This window comes from Ochotona princeps, chromosome 1, assembly GCF_030435755.1.
Source record: "Ochotona princeps isolate mOchPri1 chromosome 1, mOchPri1.hap1, whole genome shotgun sequence".
NCBI lineage: Eukaryota > Metazoa > Chordata > Mammalia > Lagomorpha > Ochotonidae > Ochotona > Ochotona princeps.
In genome coordinates, this window is record NC_080832.1 from 118,594,061 (window position 1) to 118,614,256 (window position 20,196).

Below are 20,196 nucleotides of genomic sequence, written 5' to 3' on the forward strand. Positions count from 1 at the left end.
CCTCTAAATTCAATTCTCCATATGTTTAGAAATGGAAGAATATTTCAGAGAGATTAACAGTTGCTCTCTTGAATTTAATTCTTGGAGGTTGGGGTGGGGAAGTGGTGAGAATGATGTGTTCTCTGCTAGGCTGTGCCCTTGTGTACTGCTCCCACCTTACCGGGCTGCGGATGGTGTGGGAGAAAGAGCACCATGTCCATAGCCAGCGGCCAGATTTTGAGCAACCCACACCATACAAAACCAGATGTCCTCCTCCCCGGAAATCCTCTATTCTGTGACTCAGGCCCTTATTGATTACAGGAAATAAAGATACTCTATAACTAACACACACTGCAAAGGATCACCCAAAGTCATCTGACCCCTGTGCTTCTTTCCAGGCTTATATTATACCCTAATACTCATAGTCACTTAATGGAAACTAGTGTATTTGTGCTTCTCAATCATGCAAGATTCCGTTTTATGCCAGACTCTTTTAAAAAAAGATTTATTTATTTTATGTTTATTGGAAAGTCAGATATACAGAGAGGAAGATCTCCCATCTGCTGATTCACTCCCCAAATAGCCACAATGGCTAGATCTGAGCTGATTCAAATTCAGTGAGCCCATCCAGGCCTGCTGAGGTCTTGGCCACACCTTCAGGTGGGCAGTACCAGCATTGTCCACCCATTTTCTAATTAATTAAGAGACCACCAATGGGTGGTCTCTTACCTGTAGGTTCCCTGCCCAACAAGGAGGGGTCAAGGAAGTTTTAAAATCCCAAGTCCCTTCCTCAAACCTTTGGTGTCTCTCTCCCTCCCCTTTCGAGAGGCACCTCACCTCCCGGCTTTTTGGAGGTGCTTCCCCTTCCCTCCCTCCCCTGCTCACCTGGTCACTTCGCAAATAAACTTTTCTGTCTGCAACAGATTCCCGGCTTTTTATTTCTATACTAAGCTGAGGAGAGAACCCACCGGGCATTTCTGGTAACATTCAGGAGCCAGGAATTTCTTCTGGGTCTCCCACTTGGGTGCAGGGTCCCATGGCGTTGGGTTGTCCTTGACTGCTTTCCCAGGTCACAAACAAGGAGCTGGATGGGAAGCGGGGCTGCCAGGACACATATGGGATCCTGGCATGTGCAAGGGGAGAACTTTGTCTTCCAGGCTATTGCACCAGGTCCTCCTGCCAGATTTTTGACACAACCTGCCATCTGCTGAGAAAGCTTTCCCAACTCAGTCTCTTTTTGATTCATATTCTGTATGGTACCTACCCATGCTTTAGATTTCACTTCTGTTTCCATCTTGATTGAAAGACAGACCTTCTCTGATCCTGCTGCTGTGGCTCACTCCTGGTTATACTGCATGATACTACTTGACATTTCCTTTACAACTATCAAATTCTGAAGCTTTCCAGGTCACTTAATTACATGAATCTTAAACTAATATATTAATTGTAGTCTACTTATATTTATACTGTTGTGCCCAGCTTTTGTGATCCCCAGAAATCATCAGGAGTCTGAAGTTGATCCAAGTGCACAAGGATGGTTTATTGAAGCTCAGCACATCCGAGCCTGGGTTCTTGGTTGAGAGCAGGCAGCTGGCTGACTCACCAGCCGGCCAGGACCAACACCCTTTACCAAAAGAGTGGTCCCGAACAGAACATTCATAGGGTTTTTAGAGGGGCAGTCCACAATAGCTTGAAAAGGGGAAATTCACAATAGTCTGCAGGGTGAGGGGAAATAGCACACATTCCCTACCTATCTCGGCTGGACAGCCCATGCCTCCAGCAACTTAGGGAAGCACCCACTTAATTACCCAAAGGTCTAATGTTTGCTATGATTTTAAAGTAAAGGTACAACCTTAAATAGTACATAGAAAAAAGGTGATGAGAATATAACATGAATAACCTGGTTACGAAGTGAACTTGAGCACAAGCATAAGGATGACTTGAAACATTTTCAGTGATGGTCTGAGATTTAAATATGTGAGCCAAAAAACAATCTTAAATTAGGACAAAACAATAAAGTAGTTTCAATAATGATCTAAGATCTTTAGACATTTTAAAATTACAAGTTGGCTAGAATTACCTGTTATTAGTAGTAACGTAAGTTTGGCATGGTTTTTCAGATGGTTTACAAATATAGATGGAAGAGAATACAAAGTGGATTATGATATTTTACCAAGATGACTTAGGGAACACATATCAGACAAGTACATTTGTTTTTGAAATAATTCTTCTGTTACAAAAACATCAAAAATCAGTTAAAAATGCAGCATTTCCTAACTAGTAAACACAGACAGTAATATATGATAACAATTAAAACAATTTTTTGCAATAACTCTAGCTGGGATAAAGTGGCATAAAACTAAGATCCATCATGTGCCCATTTCTCATCTGATCTCAAGGAACATTGAGACCAAACAGTAAAACAACAAACACATAAAACAATGTAAACATTCCTTCCACAGCATAAGGAATTATTAGTCATTCTTCCTCCTCAGTTTTCATACTTAACTTTTCCCTCTTTTATTCCTTTTGGTTTTTTTTTCCTAGAGAGATTTATTTTTGTTCTTATTGGAAAGGCAGATTTACATAGAGAAGGAGAGATAAAAAATCTACTGCTGTTTCACTCTCCAAATGGTTGCAATGACCAGAGCTGAGCTGATCTGAAGCCAGGAGTCAGTAGTTTCTCCTGGGTCTCCTATGTGAGTGCAGGATCCTAAGGACTTGGGCCATCCTCTGTTGATTTCCTAGGCCACCAACAGATAGCTGGATTGGAAGTGGAACAAGCCGGGGCACAAACCAGTGCCCATATGGGAAACTGGTGTTTGCAGGTGGAGGATTAGCCTTTTGAGTCACTGAGTCTGCCCAATATCACGTGTAATTTTCATAACATCCCTAGTAGGTAGATAATGTCACCACCTTGATTTTAGAGGTGAGAAAATTGGGGAGACGGATATTATTTTCACAAAGTCAAGGAGCTAGTTAGTAGCGTAGGTGAGTGTGGAAATCAGTGGGCTCTGTAGCACATTCTATAAACTGAGAGCAAGAGAAGGCAGAAGGGCGTGCACGTCTGGCAGCCCAAGGAAACCTTCCACAAGGCTGTCCTAAAAGCCACGAGGCATTCGAGGCCGGATCAGGTATCAGTGATCAAGCACATTGTCAATATGTGTTCCCGGAGAGCTGGGAAGTTAGAGAACAGAAGGCTTGTGTTCCAGGAGAGGTCACAGGAATCTGACTCCATCCGACTTCAGCTCCAACTGGCCAGAGAAGGCCACTTTTGTGTCAACCTGGAAAGGGCCAGGTGGAAGGGGAGGGCTGAATGACAAGGCCCTTGGAGCTGCAAAAAACAAAGAGGTTTCACAAACTTGAGCTGGCACCAGCGGAAGCAGAATGGTGGCTCAGGTAGCCAGGGAAAACAACTCCACGCCTCTTTAGCAGGCCAAGTTCTTTCTGACAGTTTTCTGGTTATCGTCTTAGTGTCTCACAATAAGTAGGCTATGGAATCAGCAGGACAGAGATGATTACAGTTATTTACAAAGCAGGAAACTGAAACCCGGGGCTATTTTTCTGGCTCCTGGTTAACTTCTCTGCGTAATAATTTTCCGCTGTGTGGCTTGGCATCTCTCCTCTGTGCTATTCCTGAATTAACAAATTCTTCTCCAGGGGGGCAGATTGTGGAGTGTCTGACACACACAATCCCCCACAGGTGGACCTCAGCATGCAAAAGCACTGTTGGCTTGGCTGAATAATGAACCTAAGGGGAGATAGTCATCCTGGGCAACCACTCCAAACTCAGGCTTTGATTCAATGCTGCTGCGTTCCTGCTCTGATGCGTAACCAGCACCGAGCAACTTCCAGTCACGTGGAGTGGGGCAGGGCAATACCTCAAGCTCCAAAGAGGGAGTCTCCACATTCACCTGCCAGAACAGGTGACGGGAGGGAGGGGGAGGAGGGGCATGAAGGGTGAGAGGGTGTGCATGGAAGGGGGGCAGAGAAGGAGAGCGTTGGAATGCACCCTGCTCTGCCATTGGCCACGCAACTGCAAACTGGCCCCTGCCAAGGGTTCTAAAAGGCTGAAACCTCTGGGGGCCTAAGAGTCGCCTAAAGCTAGCAGGAACCATGACCCCACAGCTCTGGGCTGCCTGGCTTTTGTCCCTGCTCCTGGTCAGCTTTGCTCAGGAGGAACCAGAAAAGGTGAGTGTCCCGCAGGGGAATGTTGGATAATGTCAGTGTGCTGTGACGACCCTGCTCATCAGAAAGGCCAGAAGTTCTCTCGTCTCTTCTTCTCCAACACCAGAGCCATGCTTCCAGTCTTTGCAACTTTCTGCCAACACTGTGGTGGACTCTCCTTCTTACATCCACCCCTCTTCCTTTGCATCTTTGAACAAGGAATGGGGAGGGGCAGGGGGAAGGATACCCTTGGTGCATTCCTTTTCCTCTTTTTTTTTTTTTAAGATTTATTTATTATTATTATTTTTTAATTACACAGTCAGATATACAGAGAGGAAGATCTTCCGTCTGATGATTCACTCCCCAAATGACCGCAACAGTCAGTGCTGCGCCGATCCGAAGCCAGGAACCAGGAACCTCTTCTGGATCTCCCACATGGGTGCAGGCCTGCTTTCCCAGGCCACAAGCAGGGAGCTGGATGGGAAGTGGAGCCGTCGGGATTAGAACTGGGGTGTTCAAGGCGAGGACTTTAGCCACTAGGCCACGTTACTGTGCCCCTCCATTTCCTGTTGGAAAGCCCTGGAGCCAGTCTGATCCACTCTTGTCTGTAACTTGGGACAGGAAATGAGGTAGTCATTAGGCAACAGATGGCATTTGTGGGAAGCTGAGCTGGTTGCAGGGAGGAGCTGTTTAATGTGCTCTAGCAGACTCGGTCAGGGAAATGGAAGTTTTCCCCAGGAATAATAAAACACTACACGAGCAATAGTGCTTCCCAGTATTAATTCGTGGGAATGCAGCAGAAGTTTGTTCGCAGATGTTAACGTTGCTTCAAATCTCCTGACACTTGATATTGTGCAGAAAATTTCCACACTGACGCAAGTCGTCAACCTGGTAAGAAATGTGTGTGCAATCTGGGAAGGTTAGGAGAGAGGGGATGACTAGAGGGAAAAATGGCATTCAAGGGGCCAGCATGTGGTTCAAGTCCTGGCTGTTCCACTAACAATTCAATTCCCTGCTAACGCACCTGGGCTCTTGCCACCCACATGGGAAACTCAAATGAAGCTCCTGGCATTGGCCCTAGCCATTGTGACTATTTGGGAACAAACTAGTAGAAAATCTCTCTCTTTCTCTCTCTCTCCCCACCCCTTACCCCTCCTTTGCTAGTTTCTCCTTAAATCAATTGGCAAATCAATTAGATAGAAGGTATCTCTTCCTGTCTCTGTAATAAAATACATAAATTTTTAAAAAGAAAGACAGGCATTCAATAGCTCAGTCTCTTTTAGGGCCTTTTACAATTTTTATAGTTTTGATATGACTCCTTTCTCTAAAATGTGGTGAACAATACCTCATTATATGAGAGAACTTTGAAAAGTTCACAGAAAAGGAAATGAAAAGATGACCCCAATATTTTAGAGTATAAGCATATTTTTTCATAAATCACTTTGCATGAGTTTCTTGAGGACCCTTCCTGCGCAGTGTGGAGATTCCCAGTCCTGAGCCCACAGAAGCATCGCCTGGGAAGCTGCCGGGAGTACAAGGAGCTTTGCCCCCCTCTCAGAGTTCTTCTTTAGGTCTAAGGGGGAACCCAGGAATTTTCATTTCTAAAATGCCCCCCAAGAGATGTTGATACAAGGTCCCCAAACCTTAGCTTGAAGCTTTTGTAGGGACAACTGTAGAAAGGGGGTTGGTCAAGGTGGAGGAGCACCAACAAAATTTCTAGGGTGTTCTTCCACTCCTCCCAACACAGATATAGAGTTTTACTGAAAATATCCCCAATTTCCAGAATTAGCTGACCGCAAAGTTCGCTATGACCTGTATATAACTTTCTATTTCACTAAAGCCTCACTGCCACCCTACTTGCCAGTCAGGTGCCTCTGTAACCCCAAATACCATTCTAAGGGTGTGACTCCAGTGGCCCAATGCCTCCCTTGGATCGGTGGACCTCACCCGGGAGTGTGGCTAACAAAGCCTCTTTGCTTGTTAGCCAACTCTCTTCTTATCCTGGGTTGACCATATTCAATACTCCAACTGTACAACTTTAGCTTCTGTTATTGTGTGCACGGGAAATGTAAGAAGATGTGTATGAAATGCTGAAACAATGGAAGCTGAGTTAAAATGATAGCTCACTTACTTTCACGCAAGATGACTACTTACTTGAAAGGGAAACCTCTGCGGGGAATCCAGGTCTTTGTAAGCTACTGCTGCCTGATTGAGTGTGAAATCCCTTCTGTGGAAAATCATCCTAAGCATGCAGAGCTGTGCTCGATGTCATCCTTCCTTTTTCTGATAGACCTAAATCAACTGAAACAAAACTGGAAGCTAGACAGGAAGGGCTGAGCTCTAGCCAGCCTGCAACTTTCATAGATTCTACTTCACAGTGCACAGGGTGATATTAATGCTAGAAACAAACTTTGGAAGTTGTTGAGTCCACGCTTAGGTAGCCCAATGGCCAGGAAAATGGCTGCACACAAAAAAACAGCTCACAGGATGATTTCCATGTGACTTTTGTTTTTAAAAGATTTATTTAGTTTTTTTTTTGAAAGGCAGATAAGATTTACAGAGAGCAGAAGAAATAGAGGGAAAGATCTTCTGTCTGCTGGTTCACTCCTCTAATAGCTGCATTGCCAATTTGAAGCAAGAAGCCAGGAGCCAGGAACCAGGAGCCAGGACAATCTTCCAGGTATTTATGTGGTCACAGGATCCCAAGGCTTCAGGCCATCCTCTACTGCTTTCCCAGGCCCAAGCAGGATGCTGGATGCGAGGTGGAATATTCAGGACTGGAAATGAACTCTGGGGCCTAACAGCTAATGTCCTCACCTTGAACGCATCAGGATCCCATATCGCCGGTTCTAATCCTGGCAGCTCCACTTCTCATCCAGCTCCCTGCTTGTGGCCTGGGAAAGCAATCAATGACGGCCCAATGCTTTGGGACCCCGCACCTGTGGGAGATCCAGAAGAGGTTCCTGGTTCCCGGCTTCAGATCGGTGCAGTATCAACCTTTGTGGTCACCTAGGGAGTGAATCATCGGACGGAAGATTTTCCTCTCTGTATCTCCTCTCTGTATATCTGACTGTGTAATAAAAATAAATTAAAAAAAAAAAAAAGAAATGAACTCTGATATGGGATGCTGGAGTCCCACGCAATAGTTTAACTCACTGTGCCGCAACACCAACCTCATATTCTATGTAAATAGTTGGGATATTGTATTGTTTAGGAATAATGGTAACAAAGAGTCTCTCTATGTTCAATACATATATAACTTTTTCTGAATATTTTTGACTTACCATTGATTGAGTTCATAGATACAGAACCCAAAGATAGGAAAGCCTGATGGTAGGCACAGATGTTAGGATGCATGGGCCTCCCCAAGTTCAAACTTCCTTCTCTGCAAAGATAATGAAGTAGAGGCTATTGATTCCAGTGTTCTGATAAGAAAACTAATAGACTTATAAGATGATAAAACCCTTATTTTTACACTGTTTCCATGTAGACTCATCTCCAGCCAATTTCCCTTCCATGTGGCAGGCCTTAAAGGCTGAAATGTCTTGATACTCAACTTCACAAATGCTATGGCTTTTCTCCATGTAGCTAAGAACCTGATCTCTCATAAGAGATAATATCTTGCCTCTTATTCCAACTTTTGTCCACTCTTTAATTTTTCTCTTGACATGCTTTGGGTAGAAAAGTTTTCCTCTGTGCTTTGTACTGTATAATCCCTAATGCTTAGGCAGTTCAGGGTGGTTCTCCACAATGTCATGCTGAGAAGTGGGTACTGAGGATGAGTTCATGGGTGCTGGCGAGCCCTCCATTGGCAAAGCCTGGAAAGGCCCTTCAGTGGGTTCCAAATGCAGAGCCAATTGTAAAATTGCAGATCCTGATTTTGGGGGAGCGGTGATTGGAATGTCAAAGCATACAAATGAGCAATTCATGTAAAGTTTATTTATGTTAGGAGAAATTCTGCCAACATCTGTTAAGAATACTTGAGAAGGATCATATGTCTATAGTGGAGAATAAGGGTGTGGGAGAAAGTACAAGCAAAGATAGAGAATAGAAGTAAATGATGATCGCTTCTCGGCCTTTTGGCTAAGATCAAGTGTAGAAGTAAATGATGGTAATACTCCAGAGAACAGAGCACTCTGAAGTACTTGCCCTGCTGTAATACAACAATGGACTTTACAGGGTAAGTTATTCTAATGTGACATCAGCCCCTGTTAATAGTTTTAGTTTACAAAAATTCCTTTCAGTTCTTGGAATTTTAAGATACTATGTGAATGCTTTGAAAAACTCACAGATGTTGGGAAATACTCTTTAGCTTTTTCATGTCATTACATTTCAGGTGAATTGCAACCAAGGTGTGTCAGGCACCGTCTATGATTACAAAGCCAAAACCCTTGATGGAGAAGATACCCAGTTCTCCAAGTACTCTGGCATGAACATACTCTTTGTCAATGTGGCCACCTACTGCGACTATACAGTTCAGTATCCTGGTAAGAACTCAGGTTTGAACTTTCTTGAAACTAGCTTTGTTAGACAGCCAGAGTCTAACTCCAGAAGATTTTGCTAATGTGTTGTTGGGAGGTAGGGTGAAAGGGATGTTGGGATAAGGGACCATGTGACAATTAAATCTGGCTATTGGCTGCAGTTTTGGGAACTAACACTTTCTGAAGTCCGATAGGAGCACATCTATAATTACAAGTTGAATAAATCGCTCAGTACCTGAGGGAAAAGAGATACAGTTAGGGAACCATGAAATTTATTAGTAAGAAGGTGTTAGGAAACCTGGGTTTGTGCTAAATGATTTGGGAGCTGTTTCAAGGAACAGAATCTTCTCTCTGGCTTGGATGCTATCAGGATCTGATATAAATCTGAGATGGAATTATTTTTGTCCTGATCTATCATGGTCACTTGTGACATTGATGATCTACAAAACTATTTCTTACATTTTAAATTTTATTTTTAATTTGTTTACATAGTTAAGAGGAATGCATTCCCGTGCGGTGCTTCAATTAGGATGGGAGAGGTTGAGGTATGGAGAAAGGTGGGTGGGACAGATGTTTCAGTTCTTTTCATTTTATTCTCCTTGTCTGCTGGGATAGAAGACCACTCCTTGCTGCCAAACTACATCAGCGTCCAGAGGGTGGGAGGGACAGTCATTTGATGATGCCTTAGGGTTCTCTAGTTTAGCCTGACTCAGTCCATCACCACCCCAAGCTCTCATGCAAATCACTGGGTGCTGCAGTCCCACAAAGGTGAACCCACAAGTCCCCTGTAGAATCTGTTCCCGGATGTGGTTCTCTCTCATTTTTGATGAGCGCTATGGCTCAACCTGATGTGTCCCACCCTCTGCTCTGACACTCATGGGTGATTACTGTGGTATAGCTTTACCAGGCATGCTCCAAGCTCCAGCTTTTGTGTGTACCAGCCAGAAACTAGTGAGGCCACTTAGCCCAGCCTTGGTGTCCCACGTGAACAGGTGCCTTGGCCTGACTCAGACATGTCCTCCAGTTTCCCCCTCTAATCCACCCCAACTCAGCTCCCTTGATTACCTGCAAGTGCAGTATCCTGGTCTGTGGAAGACCCCAGAAGTGATTCCTTCTCTGTAAAATATGCCTGCAGCTGCTCCCACTCCAATAAGTCAGCAGATCAACTTTACCAAGCAATCTGAAACTCTGGTGGCCTGGATTGGTGTGTCCCTGCCCAGCATTTCCACGTTCCTCATATATCTTTTTCTTAAATAATAAATTCAGTTTGTTTTTGATGATGTTTACATAGTTAACAGAGATGAATGCCCATGTGGACCACCAGTTAGGGTGGGGAAGGTTAAGGGATGGGGAAAAGTGGATAAAGTAACTGTATCCAGTCTCCTTTTATCTTCTGGTATCTGGGGAAAGTGGAGAGAGAAGGGCAGAGGGCTGCTCCCAGCAACCTAACTGAATTAGTATCCTGGGAATGGAGAAAGACTACCTGATGTCATCCTAGGGTCGCCGATATGAAGCATACTCCAAGCATAATGCTTAAGTGGTTCTGATGATTCTCAGATGCTGTTGATTTCATTGCTCCAAGATTGAGAAAAATCCTCCCAAGGCCAACTGACTGACATGGTCTACCTTAGAGTCTTGTCTGGGAGAGCTGTTTAGTTCTAGATGTCTCCCATGAGCATCTGACCATATTGCACAGGCTTCAGCAGCCACAGTGATCCAGTTCTGACACATGCACTCCACGATCAGACCTCACAGCCTGTTTTTCACTGCAGTTGGAGTTCTGAGTCCAGCGAAGCAGTTGGGGGTGTCCCCAAGAAACCTCGTGAAAGGTGACCCAAACCTGACTTCTGTGTGTGCCAACAGTATGGAGTCTGGCTCAGTCTATCACTCATATCAGGCTACACACTGGTGGCTGCAGTCATCTGGTCAGTTCTTTCCCTCGCCCCATCTCATATGCAAAACAATGGATGCTGTGGTCCAGCTTAACTCAACCAACCATACACTCAAGACTCACGTACATCAGCACAAATGGCAGCAAAATTGGAGTAACCACCAATAACCCAACTAGGTCTGTTCCCTGCCCTAGTACCTGTGTATGCCAGTATGTTCAGAAGACTTGGGTAGCCTATCCCACTTCCCATTCAGCTTTTGCATATCTCAACGGGCGTTGGAGCCTAACTCAACTAACCCCACTATCTAGCCTATACTCATCCTGGCAGGTTCCACTACATATCTAGCCAGCTCTGCCCCAGCTCTGGTTCTCATGCAGCCCATCAGAGAGGTGCCCCAGTCTCCCTGCAGGGCCCACTCCCTGCTCTGGATCTTGTACTTTCCAGGTGGTCCTATGGTATAGTCTGACAGGACTTGCCCCCAGTTCCAGCGCTTGGCCCGTTGATGCTGCAGCAAGCTCAACCAAGCTGTACTTATTATGGCTCAAGTATGCACCAGTTTGGGTCTCCCTCTAACCCAGCTCACATGCAGGCCAACAGGTATTGTAGCCCTGCCCAGCATGGTCTGTTCCCAGTCCCAGCTCTCATGCTCACCATGAGGGGCAGTCCCCCACCACCCCATCCCATATCTTACATGTGCTGGTGAATGCTGAGACCCAGATTGGCATTGCTTGCCTCACCTCAGTATCCACCAGTGAGTACTGCAGCCTGGCTCAGCCCAGTCTGCCCCTAGCTCCAGCTATTGCTGGTGGGTGCTATAGCCTAACCCAGTCCAGCCCAGCCCAGCCCTGGCCCTAATATGAACTGGCTGGCATTATGGCTTAAACCAGGCTGTCCTGCACCCCATCATGGTTCACACATCTGCCAGTGGTGTTATGAACTGGCCCAGCCTAGCCCGCCCGCAGACCTGATCCACATATATGCTGTCTGAGACTGTAAGCTGGTTTGGTCTGGGCTGCTCCCAGCTTTGTTCTTGCACTCACCCACACAGAGATTGTGTGGGTGTGCTCTTGGCCCAGACTAACATGGCCCCCTTCTGTCCTGCAAGAATGGTAGCCTTGCCCAACCAACCCACACATATTTCAGCTCTTACTGTTGGGTGCTACAGTCCAACCACATCTGGTCCACCCCCAGATCCAGCTCTCATGTTGATCAGCAGATGTACACACCTAGCCCATCCTGTCGTACACGTACCCTGGCTCTTGTGAGCACCAGCGGGTGCTAGAGCCTAGCTCATTCTGGCACACCCCAGACCCAGTCTACACTCACGCCAAGGCACAGTGCAGTCATGACCAGGCAATTCCCTGCCTGCATTCTGGCTCTTGTGTTCACCAGTGCTTAGCCACAGCCCAGCCTTGGCGTCCCCTTAGCTCCCTGATCAAACTTGCTCTCAGCCACAGATCTGGCAGATACCAGTGGTAGTGCTGTCCCAGCCCAGCATAACCCATCACACAGCTTGGCCTTTGCCATCAGATGCTGCAGCCTGGCCTGGCCTTGCCTGCCCCCATCCCTGGCTTTCACACAAACAAGTAGGTATGATAGTCTAACCTATTTCAGCAGGGCCCACACTCCATCCTGGCTCCCACATATGCCAGTGTGTTATGCTTGGCCTGTCACCTGGACCGGCACCCTGCAGAGCTAACCCACACCTGCTGACAAGTGAAGCAACCCTACTCAGCCTGATCAACACCCATCCCTGACTCACATGCTCACTAACAGGAGCTATGGCCCACAAGGAGCATTATCCAAGTTCCCCCCACAGGCCCACTCCCAAACCCACATTTCACATGTGCCAATATGTGCTAGGCCCTTACCTGACAGTCTGCCAAGTCAATCTGCACTGTCTCATTTTGTCGTTGTTATTTTAAAATAAGAGCCCTCTTTGCATTGTAAAGTGAAGCCACTGGTGGAAAACAATGCACAAGGAGAATCAGCAGTGACTTGGATGAGTTTTTAGAAACCTGTGTTTTAGAATACTGTTCTGTCTTCTCAACTTCTGTAATCGTGAACCGTTCCCTTCCATGTCCTTAGCTCATTCGTGTGATAACTGGGTAAGTCCAGTGTTAATCCCTGCTTGTGCTAGGGCTTCTGACTAGCCTACTCCTGCTGTGTATTCTCTACCCACAGAACTCAACAGTCTCCAGGAGGAACTGAAAAATGACGTCACTGTGTTGGGCTTTCCTTGCAACCAGTTTGGGAAACAAGAACCAGGAAGGAACTCAGAAATTCTTTCTGGAATCCAGTGAGTACCCTTCATAATAACCCATCAAAGGTCTTTTTTTTTTTTTTTTTAAAGATTTATTTATTTTTATTACAAAGTCAGCTATACAGAGAAGAGGAGAGACAGAGAGGAAGATCTTCCATCCGATGATTCATTCCCCAAGTGAGCCGCAACAGCTGGTGCTGCACCGATCCGAAGCCAGGAACCAGGAACCTCTTCCAGGTCTCCCACGCGGGTGGAGGGTCCCAAAGCACTGGGCCATCTTCGACTGCTTTCCCAGGCCATAAGCAGGAGCTGGATGGAAAGTGGAGTTGCTGGGATTAGAACCAGTGCCCATACGGGATCCCGGGGCGTTCAAGGTGAGGACTTTTAGCCACTAGGCCATGCTGCCAGGCCCATCAAAGGTCTCTTAAAGATTTTCCTTCTTTGATGGGGGAAGGGTTTGGGGTGAAGGGGGGGGAATCCCAGTACCTATGAAATTGTGTCATGTAATGCAAAGTAATTAATGAATAAATGAATATATATATATAAAAAAAGATTTTCCTTCTTCATTCTGTATAGGAGTCTTCTAATTCTGTAAACTTCAAGAATGAACAGTAGATTAATGGGTCAAAGAATATCACCATATTGCTTCAGATTCAATCTAGCTTTATTGGCAGTGCTCAGATAATCTCAAAAATACTGTTTTCCCGTTTTCTTAAACTAAAGACTTTGTCTACACCCCCCACTTTAGTTCAGATTTCCTTTTATGGTGAGTTGGGAGTGACTATTACTAACCATCCCTTCTTAATTTGGATCCTCTTGGGACTTTTCGGTGCATTGCAGGTATGTGCGCCCAGGTGGTGGCTTTGTCCCCAGTTTCCAGCTCTTTGAGAAAGGGGATGTAAATGGAAAAAATGAACAGCAAGTCTTTACCTTTCTCAAGGTGAGTGAACATCAACCAGGCCTGGATTAGCCAAGAAGGCGTGTGCTGAATAGAATGAGGCTCATGTCTAGGATTGGATTTGGATTCTTTGGAAATAGATGTTTTGGTAAATTCAAGGATTATGGCAATATGTGCTGAGAGGGCATTCTCCATGATAGCTCCGTTGTAGATTAATCTCCTTTTTGAATCGAAGATTCATTTACCAATCAGTTTTCAGATTCCTAGTTCATGCAATGAACCGTGTTATAGAATGATTGGGAATACATTAATAGGGCATATTCTCTTTCCTGAGACAAGCACAGAAATGGATAAGGCAGAGTATCATATAAGTGTGTTTAGAGTCACAAAATGTTAGAACCACAGGCTATCCTGATGGAAGCATCCCACATGCTTATCTACAAATAAGGTTGATCCCTGTTGAAATTTTCACCCATCAACACCAAACAGAAAAAAAATGACAATGAGAGGAGCTTTTCATAAAACTGATCTTACTATACATAAAAGATTATCTTTTATTCTGACATTAAATTATGATGAGTTACATCTTGTAAATAGGTCTATTTCTCAAAACCAGTGATATCATAAGTTGTATGTGGCTCAAACTATTACTTTAATAATTCTTAAATTTGGAATCTGTGATTGTAATAGATTTTATTTTTCTCATTGTCAAAATGAATGCTAGTTATTCTACAGTGGTCTCCAGAAAAACAAATCATTATTTTACTGGCCTATGAAGATCCAAACTCTGAAAACCACAACCTTCAATCTACTCATTGGTTTTCATCTAAGGAAATAGAAACTATAGAAATAATACAATTTTTCATGGAAACGGAAGACATTATTTTATTGGTGCACAAGGATAAAAACAGAAAAAGAGGGGAGAGAGGGGAAAGAAGGACTGTTTTCTATTTAATGTTATTCTCTGACCTTTGGATGTTTGGATGGTAGTTGTTTTAGAGATGATGGGTTGAAATGACTGGGATTGACTGGAAGGATGATAGTCCGTATGTTAAGATAGATGATGTTGAATAGCTTCTCTAGGGACGGGGATAAATTTGTATGTCCATTTTTCACATTTCTGCTCCAGAACGCTTGCCCTCCAACATCTGAACTCTTGGGCTCACCTGATTATCTCTTCTGGGATCCCATGAAGGTCCATGACATCCGTTGGAACTTTGAGAAGTTCTTTGTGAACTCTAGTGGAACCCCTGTCATGCGCTGGTCCCATAAGATTCCAGTCAACAAGGTCAAAGAAGACATCATAAGCTATCTCGGGCAGTCCAGTGCCCAGTAGGAAGGGCAGAAGAAGCCGCCCTGCCTTGCACTCAGAACACTCTGTAACAAAAGATCCTTTATTCCACACTCTTTTCTATGCAGGTTTCCATTTGACCAAGTGATCCCACACTACTCCAACAGCTGCTGTGCGTGTGTGGAGCTGTGAGTGGGTGTTTGTGTATGTTTATGTATGTTTTATAGACATGTGTTTAAAGGTGAAGGAAAAGAGAACCTGGACTGTCTGGTACTGAAATTTCAAATTTCCTCTTTGATTGATCCCGAAGGAAAATAGTAGTGTATGGCAGATGTTTCAAACTGCTCATATCTCTAAAAAAATTAATCCCTAGAAGTCCCTGGAATCCATATTTTTCCATCCTGATGGTTGAAAGAAAGCAGGGTGAAACAGGATATTCTAGGATATTCTTGTATTGCTTAAACTCTTCCTCTTCTACTTCTTTATTCTTTATACATCTGTAGTTTTGAAGTAGGACTTTGACGGCAAAGCAAGAGCAGAGACTTAATCTATATGAAAGGAGGGCCATCCCCAGGATGGACTTGGGTTCAAAGACACTTTGGGTTGGACACCAAAGCCTTAATGGGTTCAAGTAATGGCACATGGGCAGGGATGTCCCTTGAGTCTAAATGATGGGTTTTCTCCTCAATCTGAGACTCCCGCAGTCTTAACCTTGTTCTCACTGTCTGAAATAAACACAAATTCCGCAGCAACCTGGCTCCATGTGGTGTTTTCCCAAGCCCATATCATGTCTTTAGTTATATCCCTTTGTCTCTCACTTTGTCTATGTTTTTTTTTTGTTTTTTTGTTTTTTTGGTTTTTTTTTTTTTGGTACTCTCACCTAGAACATCAGTATTTTCTTCAGAGCTGCTGTAGATGTGAACACAGGTCTCTTGGGATTGAACCCCTCCCATCCAAGTCTTCTGGCTGGCCCTGACATGAGAGAAAGCCTTTCTTTACAAGGAATCTTCTCTTCTCAATACATTTTTGTTTATAAAAATAATGCATGTCACTGTTAAAATATAAGAGCAGAAGCAGCAGAAAACATTAAGGATAGGGAAACAAAAATCATTCCTACTGTCAGACATATAAAGCACCTGCTGGGAAGCCCTGTTTGCCCTATGTTGTTTCATAATTAAAATGTAATCTTTTTTAAATGGTTGCATTTTTCAGGAAATCAGAAAGGAAGAAAATAGGATTAGATAAGGAAATGAAATAAAATTGTTTTTCTCCTCATTTTCATAATCATTTTGAATGTATTTTTATTGATTTAAAGTTGGTGATGTTGGGGGAGTCAGGAATGGAAGATCTTCCATCCTCAGTCCTGTTTCCCACATGCCTGAATAGCTCGTACTGGGCCAGGATGAAGCCATGAACCAGGCAGTCCATGCTGGGCTCTACCTGGATGGCAGGGACCCAAGCGTCTGAGCCATCAACTGCCACCTTCTCAGGCATGCCAGCAGAAAGCTGAAGCAGAAGGCAGAGATCGAAAAGACAGAAGGCAACAAATGCTAGCAAACACGTGGAGAGAGGACTCTTATACAACGTGGTGGGGATGTAAACCAGTACAGCTGTTGTGGAAATAGCAGGGAGATTTCTTTAAAAACTAGAAACAGCTTAGTGAAATAAGCCAAACCCAAAAAGACAAATATCCTACATTTTCTCTGCTATAAGGCCACCTTCATGCAAAATACGAATCTACAGATGCATAGGTAAGCATGTATATACATACATTTATCAAGAAGAACTGTATAATGGAGGCAAATATACTATGGAGATATATCACAGTATGCATCTCTTCTTCTTAATAAAAAACTCCCAATAAAATTGTTAAATATATCTTTTCAATAGGATGCTGGAATGTATAACATTGTTTATACCTACAATGTCAGGATACAGTTACATAGAAGAATGATGGACTTATGACTGTTGTTGAGGGGCTATACTATTGTTATAATGTAAGGAAAAACAGTGTGGGGGGCAGGGTGGAAGGGGAAATCCTTGAGCCTAAGGAACTGTATCTTGACAAATTAAAAATTAAAAAAAAATAAATAAAAAGTAGAAACAGGCTTGTCGCATGATCCAGCAATTCCATTGCTGAGTACTTTGTGAACCAAAGAGGTTTATTTAGCTTTCAGTTTGTAAGCTGCAGGGCACTAGCGTCTGCCCACCCGGTAGGGGCTTCCACAGCCTCCCTGCACCCCTCGGACCCCTCAGCTTCCCAGAGCCCTTTGCCCTGCCGTCCTCCCGGCGTCTTCGCCCTCCCTGTGGGCTGGGCTCCCTGCAGGTGCGCGGCGAGAACGCGAGCCGGAGACAAGGCGAGTCACGACAGAGGGACGAGGACCACGTAATAGTACCCCTTTGTGTGATTGAAGTTTCAGATATGCCTGAGTGACACAAACCGAGCCCAAGAGGAGCAGACAAAAGGTGGGAGGAAATCGGGTTGCGCAATGGCTTTTCTCTCAGGCGGATGTTTTATTGTCCCTCACGTTCCCGGGGGAGGAAGCTGCCCAGGCAGTGGCCAGCCCCGCGCCCCTGGAGAGCCACTGCAGGTGGAGCAGAGCTTTGCTGTCCTTTTGGAAGCGGCCTTCGAGAAGCAACACCAGTAGACGCGGATAGCCCGCCCTCAGCGCCCCGGAGACAGATTTCCTCCTCCCTGGCAATTGCAGGCATCCCTAAGCGGGTCATGCGCCAACAACTGTGGCATAGAGGTCCTTGAAGACTCCAAGATACGCACACATGCACACATCAAGAACTTCAAACAGTTGGTGGCAGACGGGGTGCATTCTCCACGAACTTCGTGAAGTTCTCTCTCTCTCATCTATCTATCTATGTATATATACATATATATATATACATATATATAATTTTTTTTCTCCATCCAGTCTTTGCCATCACTGCAGAGCCACGACTTTGCGTAAATTGTGTAACGCTCCTTTTTATGATCTAGCCACTGCCTGATGCTTTCCTCTGTGTGTTTTTAGTCTCCAGCTTGCGTGGTGACGAAGAGAAATCTCTTTCGGGTGTTGGCATCTTCTCCAAAGAGCGTGTAAATGTCTCTATTTAACAGCTGTAAAATGAGTGGAATTCAACTGGAGAGGCTCCCTCACGTGGCTCTATGGCTTAGTTGGTTAAAGCGCCTGTCTCGTAAACAGGAGATCCTGGGTTCGAATCCCAGTAGGGCCTTAGTTTGTGAGTTCTTTTTCCCCCCCCGGCAAATTAGCTTTTTCTGAAAGTTCTCTTTCTGTTGGCCTGCTGTCAAACTTAATGGCCTCGCAGGACAACCATGTAGGTTATAAGCTATTCTGCTGCAACCTACTCAGATCCCGGAGTTTTAAAGACAGTCTTAGGATGATGACCATTCAAATGCAAAACACTTCCAGTTATCTCATCACAATCATTTTTCACTTAAGTTTTTCATAAAACTGTCATAAAATAGAACCAACATTGTGACACCATTTGTTCAATCATCATTAAGTATCTCTGAGCACCTTAAATGTGTTCGGTTTATAGCACCTCCAGACTTATGGATGTATGTTTTAGACTCCAACACTATCCAATTACAAAATTCACCTCTGATGAGAAGATAAAATAATGGATGTACTGCTGGCCAGTACAGAAAACTAGGGTGCTTGCAGGGGGTAGGACTATGTCACTGCGAGTAAAGATCAGCTTGGGGAATTCTACCAAATAAAGAGATTTAACCTTGACCCTAGGGTTTCGTGGGACTTGCACCCTTTTTTTTGTTAACCTCCCACTCATTCTTCTGTTTAATAAATATAAACTCTTGTTTTTTTTTCACAATTCAGCTATATTTCTGCTGTGAGAAAATAATTGAACACAGCTAATAGTCACTGCTCTAAAGGGTCTTAAATTTTAGTAGGGGCATTTCTCTTTCTCTCTCCCCACTCCCATCTCCCCCCACTCCTCTCACACACACACAGATTAAGTGCAAAAAGCAAATGTGACTGGGTGGTGGAAGAGTGGGCTGGTCACATTTGGCAGGGTCAAGACACCAACCAGTGCATGAGAGAATTTAGTCCGGGGGCAAACTCTATGGGGGAAAGGTGGGCCCAATCCTATGAAAATACAAGTCCCGCAGGCTAGCTCGTGAGCTGGGGTGGCGATGGACTAAGCTAGGAGTGACCATGGCACCTGCCGTCACTTACAGGTAAAGGAACCAATGGCAATCTGGCAGGTCAAGGCAGCACCACCCGAAGGTGCATCCTAAAATAGGATGTGGGTGGGCTGAGATGCAACCGGAAGGGGGCAGACTGGGTAGGGTCAAGCAATCTTCAACTCACAGAAAAGAACAAAAATCAGGAAATTAGAGTGGGTGAGGGTTGGTTGAGCTTTGCCACATCGGATGGCAGAGGCTGGCACTGGGGGATAATTCTGTTAGGTCAAATGCCCGAACCACCTGGAGAGTGCAGAATACAGAAGTTGGAGTGGCCTAGTAGAGAGATAGTGGGCACCTCCTTCATGGTTAACCACTCCCACTGGACAGCATGAAAACTATGTCAGGGGCAGGGGTGGCTAGACAGCAAGCCACCAGCCAGTATGTGTGTGGACCAGATAGTATGGTTGGTTGGATTGAACCGGCTTCAATGCCCATTGACAAGTACGAGAGCTAAATGGGATGTGGGACAGACTCAACTACCCTGAGGTACATACTGGCATGCAGGGGAACTAGGGAAGGGAGCAAGCCTGGTGGGGGTTATGGGGAGTTGTCCCAACTAGGCTGTAGCTCCCACTGGTTTGCGTGAGGACCGAGTATGAAGTGGGCAGGATTGAGCTGGAACACAATACCCATTGGTTCAAGTGGATGACAGGGCTGGAAACAGAACTGACCCAGCGGAGACCGGTCACATTAGGCAGGGCCATTGACGTTAACAAGCACGCTGAGAACCATATGGGGGGGGGCGGGAAGACTCTGTGGGGGATGTGTGGGCCAAACCATATGGAAATTCTAACCCCATGGGTTAGTTCAAGAGATGGAATGGTGATGGACTAAACTAGGTGTGACCAAGGAGCCTGCCATCAATCACAGATTAAAGAACCAACAACAGTCTGGACTGGTCAAGGCAGCAGCACCCAAATGTGCATCCTGAATAGGGTGCGGGGTGGGCCAGGCTGCAATGTTCACCAGCTAATGCAAGGGCAAAAGAAAGGCCAGACTTCTTGGG

General features: G+C 45.0%; 1 protein-coding gene and 1 non-coding gene across 2 annotated transcripts; both read left to right on the forward strand.

Moving 5' to 3' along the window:
- The first annotated feature begins 4,001 nt into the window (after positions 1-4,001).
- On the forward strand, positions 4,002-15,546 carry LOC101526525 (glutathione peroxidase 6). The gene is made up of 5 exons (XM_058666998.1): positions 4,002-4,170; positions 8,483-8,633; positions 12,704-12,818; positions 13,623-13,722; positions 14,810-15,546. Exons 1-5 carry the CDS (start codon positions 4,096-4,098, stop codon positions 15,014-15,016), a joined length of 648 nt encoding a protein of 215 aa, XP_058522981.1. The 5' UTR covers positions 4,002-4,095; the 3' UTR covers positions 15,017-15,546.
- A 2,576-nt stretch (positions 15,547-18,122) lies between these two features.
- On the forward strand, positions 18,123-18,196 carry TRNAT-CGU (transfer RNA threonine (anticodon CGU)). Its single transcript has one exon. It is a non-coding gene; the product is annotated as a tRNA-Thr (tRNA).
- The last annotated feature ends 2,000 nt before the right edge of the window (positions 18,197-20,196 follow it).